Raw genomic sequence first — 20,237 nt, 5'->3', positions numbered from 1 at the left:
ACACACACACACACACAGCGAGAGAGAGAGACACACACACAGCAAGAGAGAGAGACAGAGAGACCCATACAGCAAGAGAGAGAGAGAGACACACACAGCGAGGGAAAGAGACAGCGAGAGAGAGAGACACAGAGACACAGCAGCAACCTGCAGCACAGTATGATTTGGTGTTCCTCGTGCATAAGGAGTTGGCATCCCAGTTCAGCATATAGTAGCAAAGGCAAATTGAAGTAAAGGCCGATATTCAAAGGGAATGGAGCAAAGTAGCAACGTCTTTCGCAAGCTACAGAAGGCACTAAATCAGACCACACCTAAATTACAGTGAATAGTTTTGGTTCCCTCATCTATAAGATAAACTGGCTTTGGAGGCAGTCTAAAGAAGTCACTCGAAGATCCCAAGTATGAGGCGATTTGCTTATGAGGGGAGATTGAGTCGTTTGGAGGTTTAGTTAAATGAGACGCACTGTTATTGTGCAAGACTCTCAAGATTTAGCAACAAAAATTGGGTATGGCATTTACATGGGAACGGGAGAGGCCAGTTGTTTCATCAATTCATTTTGGAGCATACTGGAGGAAGCGATTTGCAATAGGTTTTTTTAAGAATGGATGTTTTCCTCCCGCGTGAGAAATATCACTATTAAATGGAAAATAATTGCTTTTAAATGCAAAAGCCAACTGTCTGCAGGTCTCTTCTCCCCCCACCACCATCTCACAAAGCAAAGATATTGTACATTCTCTTAGAGTGGCCTGAAAATACTCCTTTCAAGAAAGTACTGAATGCAGAAGAATAAATAAATGTCTGAAACTTTAGGAATATGCGTACCACACCGTGTCAAGTAACACAAGCCAAATAACTCAATCATTACCAGGGATAAAAACTGATTCGAGCCATATTTCGATAGACACGTAGTCCTTCAGAGGATATCCCAATCTTTATCTCTAAATTGCCTTGATCCTAAAATAAATAAATCAGTAACTCACAACAGTATGCCCAGGTCTGTAAGAAGGCAAATGAAGACAATATATTGAGTACATACTTCAATAAGAATTGAAAAGATTTGAGCGCAGCATACCGTTTTCATGAGGAAGTCAATTTCTTCGACAGGATCACACTTGACAAGGCGGTTTGCTTTAAATTGGTTCAGGATTTTTTAAAGTTATAGCGGGGATAGGGGAGTGTAATTTGGTGTGAGCCAGGATACAGCAGAACAAAATTGGATAAATTAGAGATTATAGAGGGTGAAGGATGGAAGATTAGTCAGGAGAGCATTGGAATAGTCATGTCTGATGGTGACACAGTTATGAATGAATGCTTCAGCCGATGGGTTGAAAAAAGGCAATTATGGCCAATATCACAGAGGTGAAATTAGATAGTCATTAAGAACAAACACAACCGATCAATAACAGCATACATAATGCTCATTTGTGCAATAAGTAACCTCGTTAACACCAATCGGCCTATCTCCCGCTTCTCTATCTATGCTTTGTCAATTTCCAAGAAAGTGACAACCCCAATAGGATGGGACAATGCTATGGTCTGGTTTACTTGGTTGATAACTGTCTTTTGATAAAGTCCTACACGAGAGGCTGTTAATTTATCCCAACACTGTGGATTCAGGTTAAACCATGGAAATTGATAAGAAAGTGGTAAAGCAGCAGGAAATGAGGTACGATTACAGTGCAGCAACAAAAAGTGGGAGGAAATACTGAATGAGGTGGCTCAGTACTGATACAATTACTGTTTCTGATGTACATATAAATTACTTGCATTCATTAACACAGTGCCAGGTAGCCATATTTGCAGATGATATTATATTAGGAAGGTCGGTGCAATCAGAGGAGAAAGTTCAGAAATTAAAGAATGGTTTGGACAAATGTTAATTCTATAGAATAATGGCAGATAAAATTTGATGTTGCCAAGTATAAAAATAAGAAGGATAAATAGATTATATACAACCAGAAGTGTTAAGATAGCTATGAAGCTAAAGCAAACTTAGGATATTCAACATTCATAATTAATGTGGAGAACCAATCAGCAAGCAATAACAAAACATTGAATTAAACAGCTACAATGGCAAATTCCAAGTCACAAGAGGTAACAATCAAAATACTGTGATCAACTCACATCTTAAAAATTGTATCCAGTTCTGATAGTCAAGAACTGAGAGAGATAGTCAAGCTTCTAGGAAGTGAAGACAAAATCAGGTGACCTGAGATAGGAACAATCACTGGTGAATCTAGGACTCTAGTCTATACAGGAGTACTTCAAACATGACCATGGTAATTTACCACTGTATTCGTCATCCTCCTCTGAATCATGTACAGGCGGATTCTCTCAAGATAGATATTCTCAAGCAGGTCGAGGGATCTCTACTGTCTGCAGGGCTCCATTTGCCTTGATGTGCACGGGAGCACATTTCCTGGTTCTCTCAAGTCAATTAAACATACTGAATGCAGAATAGAGAAGCTTTCTGTTTTTTCTAACTTTTAAAATTCATCATCTTCATGAACAAAATACCAAATAGTTTTGTGAAAAGATGGTAGAACTAAATCAAACCACTCTTCCACAATTTGGATTTGCAGGAAACAGTCTCTTTATTAGCTTTAAAGATAAAGGACCAAATCTAATTATGTATTTTTTTTTTTTTAAAAAGGTTTTGTTATGCCAGACTGCTGCAAAGAATGATGAACATAAAATTGAGGGCTCATCCCAAAAAGCAGCATCCATACCGTGGAAGTTACCTAAATGAGAAGAAAACTACCTTTAGGATCGATGTCAATGCAAAGTGCTGGCCATGTTCGGCACGTCTAACAGCATCTGAGGAAAGAGAAACAGAGTTAACATTTTGAGTCTGAAATGGCTTTTCTTTGGAACTGAAGTAAGTTTCCAAACAAAAGACATATTGAATTCGAAATGTTAACTCTGCTTCCCTCTTCACAGGTGCTGCCAGACCCGCTAAGCTTTTTCCCAATGCTTCATTTTATTTGAGATTGCCAATATTTTGCTTTTACTTTTAATGTCATTTATTACAGATCAAATATCGAAACAGGCAAGCTTTATGCACAACTTCATTGCTGAAATTGAATTTATTCCTCCTTTTGGTGAAATATTGCATTTATAATATTAGTCAGTCCCACCATTCATACAGGGAATAAATCTTCTAAACAATGTCATCAAACTTACACTGTTGGATCTCCTAACGTAATGTTGAAGCATGGTTGCCTTGTTATTAATTTCATCCATATCTTTAAGGTTACTGGTCTAAGGTATTCTGGCATGGTTTTTTAGAAAAATAATTTTCTAAAAGACAAACCACAACAGAAAAATACCTCACAAATTGACAAATAGCAGGCTAATTCTTCTGTCTAATGCTGGTGAAACATTGTGTAGGGAAATGAGACAGATCTAGCAACAGGATGGGAAACTCAAAACTGCATTCTAATTAAGTTCTGTAACATGGCTTCTGGTTTATTTGTGAAGAGGCCAGAAATTGAAAGCTAATATATGTGCAATCGTCAGCTGGAAAACTGCAAAATTGCCCCCAAATAATTTTAAACAATCAAATCGAATTGGAATAAATATCAATTATAAAATTGATTATTTGCAGTGACAGGCTTACCCTTGCATTGTGCAATTCCACGCCATAAAATTCAAGGGTTTTTGCTCTACTTAGGTAACCAAGTTCTGCTTCTGATTGTTTAAGACCTCTAGAAAATTAATTTAAAAAAAAACAAGTTTGCCATGGGAACAATAGAAAAGAATTGCACTATTGTTCTAAAATGTCGCAGCATTTTAGATAATACTAAATTAAATTTACTGTGTCAAAGATTTATATGCAGAACTATGTTAAACAGGTTAATGAAGACCGAGGCTGCAAATAGATCTAAACAGCAACACAGAAAACTTTCCAAGAACTTTTTACTGAGTTTCAGTTGATTAATTACTAAACACAATTTGAGGAGATTATATCCAACAGCTCTTAAGCCACGGAAGACATTATAATGGTAGTGCTGACATTACTGTAACAACTGAACAGATAAAATGGATGCAAAATGAAATTAAGTAATTATTGAGTTACAACTGCATAAAATTCTTAAATAAACAAAAACTAATTAGAAAGCAGCTAGTTTATTTTTACTTTAGTCCCTTAATGAAAGCAATTTGGTTCTACCTGTGTTGTTTGTGCAAGGACATCACAGTGGTTTGAAATTCTTGGTTTTTATCAAGTACAAAATGGAAGTTTTCAATATAGCCAGGACGATGCTCAGAAGGATTGTATTCTCCAAGTTCAGCTGTAAGATTTAATTCATCATTAATGCTAATAGTTACCATTCCATCACTCCCTTCATTTTTTAAGCAAACAGTCTAGGTTTTCTTGACATATTTAATTCGTTTTAAGTGACTATTGCAATTGGAAAATTGAAGCTGAAAGTTACCTTTACTAGGATTTTTCACAGTTTCAATAGTACCTCTGCTTTTGTGAATTATATTCAGTTTGCACTATGCAATTTTGCATTAAACTGTAAATAATATTTAGCTTCAGATGAAATCAAATTCACCAAAAAAATGTGATATCACTTTTAAAAATGAAATTTTTCTTGATTTTTCTTAATGTATTGCTATTCCTATCCTAATACAACAACAGAAATTCTATTGATCTTGCCTGACACCTTCCAACTTTGTTTATTAAATTATGGCTCTAATATTAGTACTTTCTAAAATTATGTAAACATCGGAAAAGTAGATCATTCAGCCCCTTGAACCTGCTCAGCCATTTCTAGATCAGAGCGAATCATCAACCTCAAAACCATTTTCATGTGCCATCCCTTGATGCCGTTAGTACTTCAAAATCTATCAATCCCATCTTGAACATAATTACTGTTTGAGCTTTCACAAGACCATAATACACAAGCACAGAAACAGGCCATTCAGGCCATCAAGTCTGCTCTGCTATTCAGTGTTATCATAGCTGGTCTGATAATTTTCAACTCCACTTTCCTTTTTTTTGTATTAACTCTTAATTCCCTTACTGATTAAAAATTTGGCTATCTCAGCCTTGAATATACTTAAATGGCCCATCTGCAACAGTTCTCTGCTGTAAAGAATTCCTCAAATTCATTATTCATAAATAAGAAACTCCTCCCCAACTCAATCTTAAATGAGGCAACCCTACATTCGGAAATTATGTCCTCTGGTCCTGGACACTCCCTCAAGGGGAAACACCCTTTCCACATCTATCCACAAGTCCCCTAAGAATCTTGTATGTTTCAATAAAGTTGCCTTTCATTCTTATTCGAATGAGTACATGCCCAATTTACGCAAATTCTCCTCTTAAGACTATTCCTCCATACCTGGTATCAGCGAAGTAAACCTTCTCTGGACTGCCTCCAATACCAGTGTATCTTTCTTTGAATAAGGGAGCCAAAACTGTTCATAGTATTCAGCCATGGTCTGACTCGTGCCTGGAGTAGTTTTAGCAAAGATTTTACATGCCATTCCTATTGAAGTAAAGGCTAACATTTCATTTGTCTTCCTATTACCACCTGAACCTGGATGCTAACTTTCTGTGATTCATAAACAAAGATTTCCAAATACTTCTGTTCCATAGCTTGCTGCAGTTTTTGTCCATTTAAATAATATTCAGCTATAGTCTTCCAACCAGACTGCATAATCTCACATTTCTCCACATCATTCTTCCTGCCAAGCTTTTGCCCACTTGCCGGCCATGTCGATATCCCTCTGCAGATTTTGTTATCCTTACTGCTTGCTTTCCCACCAATTTTTGTGTCATCCACAATCTTGATTACAGTATCTTCATTTTCCTCATCCAATACACAATTCAGAAGTTTTACTTCACTTGAAGTGAAGAAAGTTCCCCTCTTTTCAGTCCTAAATAGTTTTGACCCTTATCCTGAGACCGTGTCCCTGAAATCAGGGCAAATGTGCTTTCTGCAACTATGCTATCTAACACTAAAAATATTCTTAGTGTCAATGGAGATCAACTTTCATTCTTCTAAACTCTGGAGAATACAGGGCACCTCCTCAATCTCTCTTCAAAAGGCAGTTCTGTCATCCCATGAATTAGTGTGATGAAGCTCCACTGTACTGCTTCATAGAAATTATGCCCTTTCTTAGGGAAGTTGCATACAATACTTCAAATTAGGTTTCTATGCAATTGAAGCAAGACAGTCTTATTCCTCTACTAAACACCTCTTTCAATGGAAGGCCAAAGTACCATTAGTCTTCCTAACTGCTTGCTGAACCTGCACACTAGCTCTCAGTGACTTATACATAAGGACGCACGTTCTTTTGGACATGAACACATCCTACTAAAATCTCTCACCATTTAACAATATTCTGTAACTCTGTTCCTCCTGTTAAAGTAAATAACTTCACACCTAGCCACACTATATTTCATCTGCCATGTTTTCTAATGCTTTTAGTATCCACGTTCTTAAATGTTTGGCTAAATCATTGATTTGCTTTTTTTTTCACAGCACTGGTGATCAGACTACTCGCATTTCCCCCTTTAGCACACTGCTGAACATTTTGGTGAATAATCTGCCACTGCACATTCTTTAGTATCTGCCCTATGCACTGCTAAATTACTACTAATCTCCCATCAACATTGTGCCTATCTAATTTTTCTTATTATCATTGTGACGCAGTTGATGGCTCATTCATATATCTGACTCCAAGATTCGCCAGAACTATTTCCTCTCATCAACTGTTGCTTACTTATTAATGAATATTTCCAATCATTTGAATATATCTAGGTCTTAACTGAATTTTGTTCTACATTGGTCAAATTCTTGTAGCATTCACAACTCCTAATTGTTCTGTAGTGTTTTGGAGCCCATTGTGATTTCTGATTATTTCAAACAGACAACATGCATACAAATCGTTGCTGAAAGGCACAACATTTTTTGAAATCAGGAGGTCTGTTTTAAATGGATAAGCATGAGCTAAGTATTTGCACAACATACCCTGCTAGCCGTTCTACCTGGGGACTGTTTTAGGGTATGACAATGGTAGTTTTGTTCTAAAAAGTTTATAATTTACAGATTTGAAAGTTCAAGGAAGCTCTTGACGAATAATTAAACTGGCATATTGAAACACTTTGAAGAAAACACTATGTACATTGATAATCAAATCCCAAAACCATAGTGAAGGTATTGAAAATATTATACGTTATATTTTCACCACTTACACTGGACTGCATAGGAAGCAAGTAAGGCTGCTTTATTGTGAGGACAAGGTAACCTGGAAAACACAAACTTGGAGATTATATTGTCAGAGTAATGTGATAACCTATAGTTAATCACATATGCATTAAATATAAATTGTGAAATACACCACACTAATCAAGTTTATAATAGATTCTTAACAAGTACTTTTCATTATTATGTAGTTGCACTATTACACACTCAAGCAAGTCTTTTGCAACATCCTTGTGCATCTGTACATTTTTCAAATTAATTGAAATAAATGAAATTGTAATTACAGGACTTTATGCAAAAAATATTCTTAAGCTGTTCATTATTAAAAACTTCAGAAAAATCATTCATCAGAAGTTACTTCAAAAACCAACAATATCTGCATCTGTCGGTCGCCTAATTAAGCTTAGCCTTGGGCCTTAAGTCTGGAAGTTGAAGAAATTGAAAACCCCATGATGGCACAATAAGAAAGGATATAGAATGGTTCCTCTGTTTTAGGCTCACCACCTGGCATTTAGGCTCAGTGCAAGGAATCACTGACTTAAACACAAGGACTGGTACAAGCAAGGTATACTGCAATCAAGTAGCTGAATCAAAGCTCATGCTACAAGGTTCTGCCACACAAATACTGTACCACAAGTGGTTTCAAAATGATTTGGGAGAGCTGGGAACCTCCAATCATAAGCACTGTCTGTCTCTAGGATACCTGACCAACACAGAGGTTAGAGGATCCCAACATATGAACACACAATTAGAAGAAATAAGGAGTTGGAAGAGACTATTTAATTCTGATCATGCTCCATTGATCAAGATCATTGCTGATTGTTACTTCAACACTATCTCCATTTCCATTAGTACCCGAACATCCATTGCCTTCTATCTTTAATATACTCAAGGACTAACAACATTCTCAGCTCTCAGGGTAGACAATTCCAAAGTTTCACATCCCTTTCAGTTAATTTGAATTCTCAGTCCTAAATTATCGACCCCTTGTTCTGAAACTATGACCCCATACTCGATTCCCCAGAAAGGGAACCGTTTTCTCATCAACTTTTGGAATACTGTGTGCAGTTCTGGTCACCCTGCTATAGGATGGATGTTGATTTACAAGGATGTTGCCAGGTTTGGAGGGTTTGAGCTACAGAGAGAGGCTGAATAGGCTGGGGTTATTTTCCCAGGAGCATCAAAGGCTGAGGGGTGACCTTATAAAGGTTTGTAAAATCATGAGGGGCAAGGATAGGGTGAATAGACAAAGGGTTTTCCCTGGGGTGAGGGAGTCCAAATCTCGAAGGCATAGGTTTAAGGTGAGAAGGGAAAGATTTAAAAGGGACCGAAGGGGCAACATAGAAGGGGAGTCATAATGGACTCAAAATGTTAATTCTGAGTCTCTCTTCACAGATGCCACCAGATCTGCTGAGTTTCTCTAGCATTCTTCTGTGCTTGTTTTACATTTCCAGCATTTATAGTAGTTTGTTTTTACATGATGCTTGATCAGTAGGAATGAGGTGCAGTAAAAGATTAATCCTGATTAGTGTATTGTGAAAAATAATTAGCAAGACAGTAAATCAAGTCTACTTACACCTTCTGCAAATATTCATCTGCATTATTGCTCCTACCTTTTGGAACTAACCCTGATCCTAACCCTACCTCAATCCTACGTAACAACGTCGAATTTTTTAACTCAAATCTCTGGCGTTTGATGTCATATCAATGGGAGACCATTTGTACTTAATATACATTTTATAGATTTTACAAATAAAAAATGCATGAATAAACTTGGAAGCACTATTTGCAAGATGTTGTTACCGATATAGAATGAACTATAAACATTTTGATGATATCTTATATATCGAATCAGAAAAAGATTACACACTTCATGTTCTGATATAATTGACCTGAAACCTCACTAAATGACACCAGATCAGTGTGCGCAGGAGACAATTTCAAAGTTAGTGGATGACAAAACTCAGAAGCATTATAAACTGCAAGGAGGACTGTGTAGAACTTCGAAAGGACACTGAAATGTTGGCAGATGAAGTTCAATGCAGGGAAGTATGAGGAGATGCACTTTGGTACAGAGAGACAGCATAAAATAAAGAGTACCATTCTAAAGTACGTGCAGGAGCAGACAAACATGGGTATATACATACTTAAGTAATTAAAGGTGGCAGGACCAGTAAAGAGAGCTGTTAATAAAGCATTCAGTATTCTTGACTCTACAATCATGGACACAGACTACCACAGCAGGGAGGTTATGATGAACTTCTTTATGACACTTTTTACACCACAGTTGAAATATTGTATGCAGTTTGGTGACATGCTATAGAAAGGATGTGATTTCATTGGAGAGAGCCTAGAAGAGGTTTACAAGAATAGTTTCAGGGATGAGACTCCAGTTATGAGGAAAGATTGGAGAACTTAGGGGCATTTAAACGTCTATTAGATAGGCATATGGATGATAGTATAAGGTAGGGGTGGAGGTTAGATAGACCTTAGGATTAGGGTAAAAGTTCGGCACAACATCGTGGGCCGAAGGGCCTGTACTGTACTGTACTGTTCTATGTTCTATTAACTTGAGATTGTATTCCTGGAAGAAGAGGCCGCTAAAAAAAGATCAGAGAGAAGTATTCAAAATCACGATGGTTTGGACAGAGTGGATAGGGAGAAACTGTTCTCACTCATCAGATTAAAACTGTGTCCTCTGGTCCTCAAAAGAACCAAAATGCAGGATGAGAAGAAGTTTTTTCACACAATGAGTAATTAGGGTACAGAATGTACTGCTTGGAAGTATGGTGGAGGCAGGTTCAATTTAGGCATTCAATAAGGCATTGGATAATTAATTAAATAGAAATAATACGCTGCATTAAGTGGGAAAGGCAGAAAATTGGGAAAAAAGCTGAAATACTCAGAGCCACTGCAGATATGATGGACTGAATGATTTCCTTCTGCACCATAACATTTCTGTGATTCTATGAATTCAGAAAAACTGCAATCACTAAGAAAATAGTACTGAGGAAATTGTTAGAGCTATAAGATAGAAAACACCAGTCGTTTAGTGAAAAAGGGTCTTGAATCTTTGGAATTCTATATCCCAGAGGACTACGGATGCTCAGTCATTGAGTATGTTTAGAGGTTGACAGATACTTATATACCAGTGATGTAAAGGGATATGGAGACGAGAGAAAAGTGCATTGAAGTGAATGATCTGCCATGACTGTACTAAATAACAAAGCAAGCTCAATGGATTACTCTTGCTCTTATGTGCCAAAGATCTTATTGTATCGTGAAGCAGACTTGAGGGGCCAAGTCTTCTCCTGCTCCGATACCCAGAGAAACATGAATAATTAAGATAGAAAACCTTCCCAGGAAACTGAAGCAAAAGTTAAGGTATTGACAGTCTTAGACATCATAAGATTAAAATGGGTTATGGGAAAAGCAGCATGTGAGAAGAAACAAGAAACCTTTTTGAAGGTAGTTTTTGCAATATATTTGAAACCAGCAGAAATATTGATGCCAGAAAACATCAATGTCTCCCAGTGGTCACATAACTTGTAAAATAAGAATTAGTTCACAGGTTTGAAACCTACTTTAGAAATTTCAGTACAACAATTAGGCCGACATTTTTAAAAATTCATTCACAGGGCATGGACATCACTTCCCTGGCGAGTATTTATTACCCAGAGGGCAGTTAAGAGTCAACCACATTGCTGTGGGTCTGGAGTCACACGCAGGCCAGACCAGGTAAGGATGGCAGTTTCCTTCCCCAAAAGACATTATTGAACCAGATGGGTTTTTGCAACAATCAACAATGGTTTCATCTTCATCGTTGAACTCTTAATTCCAGATTTTTATTCGATTCAGATTCCATCATCTGTTGTGGCAGGATTCGCACCCGGGTCCCCAGAACAATACCTGGGTCTCTGGATTAACAGTCCAGTGATAATACCATTAGGACATCGCCTCCCCCGTTTCAATACAGCATTATGGAGGGTGCTGCAGTGTTAATGATGCCATTTTTCTCCAATAATATATTAAAAATGCCTACCAGCTTGTTCACATCACCAAAGAGGATATCGTAGCACAACTCAGGGTAGGGAAAATCTCGTGAACTAAACAACATATTTTCTTTACCGCTATTATCAAAGGAGTAATTGCCTCACAACTACATATGGCAGGTTGTGTAAAGGGGGAGGCGATGTCCTAGTGGTATTATCACTGGACTTAATCCAGAGACCCAGGTATTGTTCTGGCGACCCAGGTACGAATCCTGCCACAACAGATGGTGGAATCTAAGTCAAAAATCTGGAATTAAGAGTCCAACAATGAAGATGCTTGCAATTTGTGTGGCACATGAAGCAGCGCTGCATTTACCCCTTGCAACACAACCACTCCTTCCACACCCCTGCCCATCCTCCCAAATCTAGGGCATTTCCTCTTTTTTATTCGTTTATTAAAAAATGCACAAAATAGTTGAGTTTTTGTACTGTTTCCCAATATTGGTGATTAGAGCTGTAATTTAGTAACACATATGCACAAGTAAACTTTTATAGAAATCTCATTATGCCAATAATGTAAATATGCTATCCTGGGTCTTTTTTTGTTCTTTCATCGGATGTTGACATTGCAAGCTTTTGTTGTCCATCTCTAACTACTCTTGAATGGAGTGATTGCTAGATCACTTCAGATGGCAGCTATGAGTCGACCACAGATTGCTTTGGATCTAAAGTCACATTAGACCAAACCAGGTAAGGCGGCAGACTTCCTGGATGTTAGTTTGGTTAGACTAACTTTAGCATCAAAATTATTGATTTCCTTCCTTACAGCATATTAGTGTGGTTAGATTAGCTTTAATACCAGAAATGTTAATTGAAGTTAAATTTAACCAGGTGCGATGATGGGATTCAAAACTTTTTCCAGGGCTTCTTAATTACTACTTCAGTGGCATTACTACTAGATCACCATCTGCTCAGTACAATGAATAGAATCAGGATTTAAGATCATATTCAATCTAACAACTTCTTCACTCATAGTAGATGTACCAATCAATAACATGCAATCAAACTATTCTTGCTTATTATTGAAAATAGAAATTTTATTGAAAGGAATCAACGCAGGTTGAAAAACTTATAATCTGTTCATTATAGGTAAAAGAATGCATGCTGCACACAAAACAATATTTACCTTCCATCAATAAAGTCCTTCTTCAGTTGTAAAAAATATAAGTGTCTGAAAAATAGATGATAATGCTAAATATCAGCGCATAATCTAATTATAGATGTTGCTTGAAAACAGAGGATTCCAATGTGTATCAGCATTCAGATCTACAAGTTTGAATGGAATACTTTGCAAGAACATCATTCTGGAACAAATTTACTAACAGTCACAAGCGTATAGAGTTCTGAACTTACATTGCATTTCATCTAAAACTTTGTTGCCTCTTAGGCCACAAATGACTGAAACAAATGATTTAGAAGCAGTTTCTACTTGCTAAAATGATGTAAATGACTGCAATTTTTAACCCAACATTTTCATTTGGACCAATAATGCTCCTACTAACAATAATTCAGCTAAGAACTCAATCTATGACATATCCTGTTCCATCATAAAAGATCAGATCGGAGCTCAGGTTTTCCATTTTAAAGGCCAGTCTGTTTTCATTTCACACAGTAACTGGATCTTAGAAACATATCAACATATTTTCTAAGAGTCAAACTCTTGTGGCATTGTTCACAGGGAGGTAACACCAAGAATCAGATAAAAGTCCCAAGTAAATTCTTCAAAGAAACAAATGAATGGACATTGCATGGACAAAGCTCAGGACATATCAGATCATTCCTGGGGAAAGTACAGACAGAACAAAACCAAATCCTGAGAAATCTGACAAAAGTTAGATGACTGAGCACCAAAGCCAATATGTTTCTAGCTGGAAATGGGTATAACTATGGGTAACCTTAATTTTCTTTTGCAGGTATCTTTATATGATTTCTGTGATCCAAACTGTATTTCACTGTCTCACTGTCTCAATAAAAGTGTTATTGGATTGTAAGTGGAATGATGAACTTTTTCCTACGGTAGGGGAGTCCAAAACTAGGCGGCACAGGTTTAAGGTGAGAGGGGAAAGATTTAGAAGGAACCCAAGGAGCAACTTTTTCATGGAGAGGATGGTGCACGTTTGGAATGAGCTGCCGGAGGTGGAGGAGGAGGTGGACGTGTACACAATTACAAGGCATCTGGATGGTACGTGTAGAAAGGATTGAGAGGCCTATGGGCCAAATGCTGGCAAATAGGACTAGATCAGTTTAGGCAATCTGGCTGGCACAGAGGAGTTGGACTAAAGGGTCTGTTTGTGTGCTAATATAACTTTATGACTCTATCACTGAAAGAAAAGTCGAAAGATTTGATTGCTGTATTTTCTGTATTTTAATTTACTGTATTATTTTGCTGTATAAACAGGCAGCACAGTGGTTAGCACTGTTAACTCTCAGCGTCAGAGAGCCAGGTTCAATCCCAGTCTTGGGTGCCTGTGGAATTTGCATGTTCTCCCTGTATCTGCACAGGTTTCCACTAGGTGCTCCGGTTTCCGCCCACAGTCCAAAGATATGCAGGTTAAGTAGATTGGTCATGTTGAACTACCCTGTGGTGTTCAGGGATGTGCAGGCTAGGTGGATTAGCCATGATAAATGCGAAGTTACGGGAATAGGGTGGAGCCTCTGGGTTGGGTTGGATGCCCAATTGGCCTGTTTTAGAACTGTAGAGATTGCATGATTCTTCAGAATGGAAATGTGACCGGCCGAAAACGCAACAGTTGAAGTAACGTGCCGACAGCAAGAGAGGACAAAACCTGGTCGGCACCTTTTAGGAGTCAAAGGCAAGTCAGCTATCCCCCATTTTCATACCACTACTAATCTAGGATTTCTCAAAAAGAAACCTCTGTGGAAAAATCCTCCAGTCTGTAGCCATGATTTTGCCATTTTTAAAATCACATAGATAACTACACCATGGAATGTGTTAGATGCAAGGCTTTGAATTACACTTGAGTCTGAAATATGAAATGGAATTTCAATACATCAAAATTCTGCACATTAAGCAATAGCCAATTGAATAAATATCACTATTTACACTTCTTGGTTCTGCACATGCACAATACAGAAGTATTTTGCCAGATATTGTACTTACATGCACATAGCCTACCTTGTCTGTTCTTGCTGCAGAGCATTTGGGTCTGTTACAAAAAATCTCACTCGGAAATTTACTGCACCTCCTGAAATATTTTGGGTAAAAAAAGACACATTTAAATTGTTGAACCTTTTTTTTTTTTTTTAAAAAAAAGTTGTGCGCGCCCATGTTTGGGCTTCTTGCATTTCAAGTGCCTAGCATCTGCATCACGTACTCTTCCAGTCAAGTATGGCAAAGCCAGGCATAAAATAAAGCTCTCTCTAACACTGCTGCAAAAACATGCTTTATCTGTAATGTCAGAGCAACAAAATGTACTTAATGTAGTAACATGTCCCGAGGTATTTTGCTGGAGCTTTAAATTATAAAATTTGGTACCATTCCACTAAGGTTAGGGCAGATGATCAGAAGTTTGGATAAAGAAATATCCAAAATGTGGAATGTATCCAAAATGTCGGATGCATCCAAAATGTGAAAAAGGTGGAGAAATAGAGGAATTTCCATGAACTAGTGCCTTAACAGCTGAAGGCCTGGCCACTAGTGGTGGAATGATTAAAATTGGAGATGCTCAAGAGGCCAGGACTAGACAAGTGCTGATATCTTGGAGATATATCTAAGAATTCCACTATTGTTGAAGTGGAACATCCATGAGAGCAGCCTTTGAGAACACTGTCTCAGCCCACACTTGCTGGAAAAGGGATTAATACTGATTTTCTACTAAACTCCCACGGTCAGCAGCTTAGGAAGATTGTATTCTATTTTCCACAGCATTTCTTGTAGAGAACATCTAATGTTATTTCAGACGTTATAGAGTAGACCTTTTTCTCCTCCCAGCAAGTGTCTCAGGCTTGAGAATTCAGTGGTGAAATAGGAGAACAGACTGGCGTTGCTACATAACATACCTAATGACATGAAAACCTGGTCCCAATAATTAAATGACTTTCTCCAGAATTTGGAGAAGGTTACAAACATCTACAAGACAGTTAGATAGAAGTTCTATTTCTAGTGGTACAGTAACACTACTGGACTTCTTTTATTCTTATGCAATAAACTGCCCAAAGTGAACAGTATCTTATAGGCTAAATACTACATTCATGGTGTTTTTGATTAATACCACAGTTTGTGTTATAGTACAGGAAGCTCCTTGGTTTAGTTACTGGCCTGTTCTCAGCTCTATGTCATTTGGGCCACATGAATTGTTTTCAGCATTCCTGTCAAGAGTTTCATTGTTAGCCAGTCACTCCTTTTAAGTCCACAAGTAGATACTGAATAAAAGCAAGAACTCAACTGTGACATGTGTAAATATTCCAACACTCAACAGTTCAGGCTCATAGTTAAACAGCCATATGTTAGATATGGCAGAGAGAAACCAAACAATATTTTCGGGCTCAGAAAGAAAATCTCTTATTTTGAACAAGTATTGTAAGGTGCAGCCAAGGTTGTGATAGTATGGAGCTAACTTGAAACTATCAGCAAAGCTAATTACTAGAGCATCAAGCACTCTCTCAAACACATTAGGAGAGAAACACTGCAATTAAGAAAACATGTTTTGTGTAAACTGAAATATCATTGCCTGTTTCCTAAAGCACATAACTTGTTCATATTTACCTACATTTTTAGTCCAGGCATAAAAGGTTAGTTACATAATTTCTCTTTGAAGAAATAAATTAAAACTGAAATAAAGGCCAAATGATTCAACTGAAGAGTTTTGGAAGGTTAATAATATTTAGTTATAGTAAGTCACTAGGCTTACCTTTAAACTGTTTCCTGATAGGTTTGCTAGGTTCAAGCCACCTCTGTGCATGAAATATTAGTAAATCCAGGTTAGATTTTAATGTTCAAGTTAGTATCAAAAGGCATGCATCGAAGAAATAATGTTTAAACTTTAAAACTAAAATGTACTTACAGGACACTCTATTGAGTCATCTATAAATTGTAAACCAAAATATTCTTTCTCAATCAAGTCCAGGTGTTTATAGACCATATCCAACAGAACTTGACCGACATCTTGTTTCTGTAAAATGAAACATGTTTTTTGATAGCAAGAGCAAAGCACCCTGGGACTGTACAACCTGAGTACTTGGTTCCCACAGTTGGTCTAACTGAATATCAGAAATAAAAACAGAAAATGCTGAAAATATTCAGGTCATACTGCAACTGCAGAGAGAAAAACAAAAGTTAGCATTTCAGGTCAATAAATTTGATTAGATTTCAATTTCAAGAATCTGGCTAAATAAACAAACATACACTTTACACGTGTCTTCACAAAGCAAGTGGATGATGTGATAATTACATCGAAGGTGAAGGGAATTTTTGGCCATAATAATAAGAGAAAAGTATAACAATAAAACCCGAAAGTTGCCAAATCCTCTAAATGCTGAATTAAGATAGAGTGCAACTTAGTTTGCAGAAAAGAAAAGGCAGAAATAGTTGAGAGTACATATCACAACTTTCCAGTCCTCATTAGATACATGGATCCTGTAGGCAAACTGGAGAGTTACATATCAGCATTCAAAAAGAAAGGAAGGGGATAAACTAGGAATTTACAGGTCAGTCAGCCTAACATCAGTGGAGGAAAAGTTACTAAAAACCACAAAGGACAAAATAAATCTTTATTTTCAAAGGCATCAGTTAATCAAGGAGAACCAGCACAAATATATGTTAGAGACAAATCATTTATGAATAATTTGACTAAATTCATTGATGAGGTAACAAAGAAGATTGATCAAGTTAGTGCAGTATGTTTTATATATGTGGACTTCCAGAAAACATTCAATAATGTGCCTCACACAAGCCTTATTCTGAAACTGAAAGCCCATGTAGTTGAGGAGAGAATGGAAGCATGGCTACAATATTGGTTCAGTGTCAAGAAACAAGTATTGTAGTGGACAGATATTTTTCAGACTGGGAGGTGAGCAATGGTATTCCCCAACGGTCAGTTTTGGGTTAATTTGCCTTCGCAATTTTTGTACGCAACTTTGACCTGGGTGTAGAGAGCAGTATTATAAAATTTGCAGATATGGAAGAAGTTGGCGAAGTAGTAGAGTGTGTAGCGGAGAGGGCAATTGTATACTTCAGGATGACAGACTGGTTGTGAAACGAGCAAAGCTGATGACAATAAAATGAAAAAATATGAAGTGACCCACTTTGTGAAGACTAATAAGGAAATACAGTACATTATAAATAACAATATTTTATAAAGCATAAGTGGGCAGAGACGTTGGCGTCCAAATACAAATATCACGAAAAGTAGCAGACAAGTTAATCAGATGGTTCAAAACATATGGATTACTTGGACTAGTACGAATAGCAGAATATAACAAAGAAATCATGAGACAACTCCATAAATCATTTGTTAGACTTCCAGCTGGTGTACTGTACAATTCTGGGCACCGCACTTCAAAAAAGATGTACTGGTATTTAGAAAGCGTATATAGGAGAGTTAACACCATTTTAGCAGAGATGAGGCACTTCAGTTAGGAAATTGGAAGAGTTAGACTGTTCTCCTTGGAACCAAAAAGGTGAAGAGGTAACCTAATAGAGACATTCAAGATGCAGAAAGATTTTAATAAGAGTAATTAAAGAAAAATTATACTCACTGACATGCAATTTAATAACCACAGGTCATAAATTTGAAATAATTGGGAGACAATCTAGTCAGGAGGTAAAAAAAATTCACTTAGTCACTGCAATTTGGAGCACTCTACTTGAAAATGTGAAAACATGATTCTAAAGTTATCTTAAAAGGGAACTGGGCAGATATTTGAGGAACAGCCTAATGTTGGAAAAGAAAGTGAAGATGTGAGGATAAGTACAACTCTCCCCAAAGAGCCAGCAGTGACATTTGGGCCAAAGGCTGTAAGTCACCGTTTACAGATCAACAAAAGGGCATATTTTCTCTACAACCTCTACCCCAAATATGCACGGTAAGTCTCAGTTGATTTATTTCCCACCATAACATACTAACAAATAAAAAGAAAAAGCAAGAACCAAATAAATTTGAGATATGAACGCAAAAGCAACTCACAAACAGATTCAAGAGTGAGACCATGTTATTCAACTTGTCACAAGCACCATTCAGCAGACATGTTACATGTTAAACTAGTTAACTACGCCAAATTTGATTTTTAAAAAATCTAAGTACTTGCAGTCTGTTGGTCCTTAAAGTAGCACTATGATAGGGATTTTCAATGCCAAATGTGTCACACTGTGTGCACACATTACTTCATTCATCACGTGAGTCTATCAACTTTCAAGTTGCAGAATCTGGCCAGAGCTCCCATAAAACACTGAAAAAAATAGCGATCATATCCCCCCTTTGCACTTTACCGTATTAAAAAATTTACAACACTCATTTCTATCCAAGTAAAAGTCAATCAGCATCCTGTTGTAGACCTTAATTTGCATATTTAAACTACCTTAGTGTTATCCACTTACAAGCCCACAAGAATATTTCAAAAAGAAGGCATAAAGTGCCAAAGATAGTAGTCGTGTGCTGACTCCCCTGCTGCTACCCACCCTTGTGATTTTCCATTGCTGATAGACTGTTCTTCATGTGAGAAATGAGGTTGGCAGATGAAAATCATTCCTTTCATATCAATGTTTGATTTTTACCAAAAATAATGGTTGAATTTTCAAAAGATAATTGATGATGTTTTACACCTGTAAGATGGATCCCACCTCTTGACATTCAGAAGCACTAAGTAAAAGACGCAAAGGACAAGGGGGTGTCTAGAATGCCACTCCACTGTTAAATCAGCAGAAGATGAGAATGCAAGTTTTATTGGTCTTTGACCCCTTATCTCGTTTGCTGGTCCTCAAACATTGTTACTGCATGCCCATAGTTTTGGGAGTCTTTACAAAAGTGTGGGTAGCACAACTTGAGCCAACAGGGGTGCAACATGGAGCTATGCCCACAATGGGGAGGCTAAGACAGAACAGGTGGCAGGTGCACATCAAGTGGAGATGAAGGGAATAGCGGAGGGATGGCAAGGGCACTGGAGGGCACAAAGGAGGATGCAGGCACTGGAGGGGAGGTGGGTGGGGATGTGTGGTATTAGTAACAAAGACAGGATGGCACTGGAGGGCTGGAATGGAGGATGGATATTGCATAGAATAAAAGAATGAAATGTGGTTCATAGGAGGGATGAAAAGAAGGGAAGAGTATAGAATGGAGACTGATATCATGGAAAGGATGGAAAAGCACTCGATGGGGATTTAGAGAAGTACTATTCCCATAAGACATATAATTTCCTTTACCACAAATAAAGACCGTGTCATACAGAATGGAAACAGACCCTTCAGTCCAACTCGTCTAATCCCAACCAAGTTTCCCAAACTAAACTAGTCCCATTTTCCTGTATTTGGCCCATATCCTTCTAACCTTCCCACATGCATTTGTCCAAACGTCTTTTAAATGTTGTAATTGCACCTACGACTACCACTTCCTCTGGCAGTTCATTCCACATACGAACCATCCTTTGTGTGAAAATATTTGCCTCCTCTGGTCCCTTTTAACTCTCTCCTCTCACTTTAAAAATATGCCCCCTAGTTTTGAACTCCCCCACCCTAGGGAAAAGACCTTTGTTATTCACCTTATCTATGCCCTTCATGATTTTATAAACCTCTATAAAGTCACTCCTCAACCTTCTATACTGCAATGAAAAAGTCCTATCCTATTCAGCCTCTCCTTTTAAGTCAAACCCTCCAGTCCCACATCATCCAGGTAAATCTGTTTTGAACCCTCTCCAATGTAATAATATCCTACCCATAACAGAGTGACCAGAACTGTACACAGATAACAGGAACTGCAGATGCTGGAGAATCTGAGATAACAAGGTGTAGAG

At 37.6% G+C, this 20,237-nt stretch overlaps 1 protein-coding gene across 4 annotated transcripts in view; it reads right to left on the bottom strand.

Annotated features, from left to right (window-relative positions):
• LOC109916905 (tyrosine-protein phosphatase non-receptor type 3-like) overlaps window positions 1–20,237 on the bottom strand; it is a 225,860-nt gene that overhangs the window by 144,958 nt on the left and 60,665 nt on the right. For 3 of the 4 annotated variants that reach the window (XM_048614858.1, XM_048614873.1, XM_048614879.1), the window contains exons 3-10: window positions 16,298–16,405; window positions 16,145–16,187; window positions 14,410–14,479; window positions 12,400–12,444; window positions 7,212–7,264; window positions 4,173–4,293; window positions 3,621–3,708; window positions 867–955 (exon numbers count right to left, since the gene is read on the bottom strand). In XM_048614858.1, the coding sequence (XP_048470815.1) occupies window positions 867–955; window positions 3,621–3,708; window positions 4,173–4,293; window positions 7,212–7,264; window positions 12,400–12,444; window positions 14,410–14,479; window positions 16,145–16,187; window positions 16,298–16,405 (617 nt within the window). Of the gene's footprint in view, window positions 1–866; window positions 956–3,620; window positions 3,709–4,172; window positions 4,294–7,211; window positions 7,265–12,399; window positions 12,445–14,394; window positions 14,480–16,144; window positions 16,188–16,297; window positions 16,406–20,237 lie in introns of those variants that run through there. The other variant, XM_048614865.1, reaches the window with a different exon arrangement.

The sequence above is a fragment of the Rhincodon typus genome, chromosome 2 (genome assembly GCF_021869965.1).
Source record: "Rhincodon typus isolate 14 chromosome 2, sRhiTyp1.1, whole genome shotgun sequence".
In the NCBI taxonomy this organism is placed as follows: domain Eukaryota; kingdom Metazoa; phylum Chordata; class Chondrichthyes; order Orectolobiformes; family Rhincodontidae; genus Rhincodon; species Rhincodon typus.
This window is presented reverse-complemented; position numbering and strand designations above follow the sequence as displayed.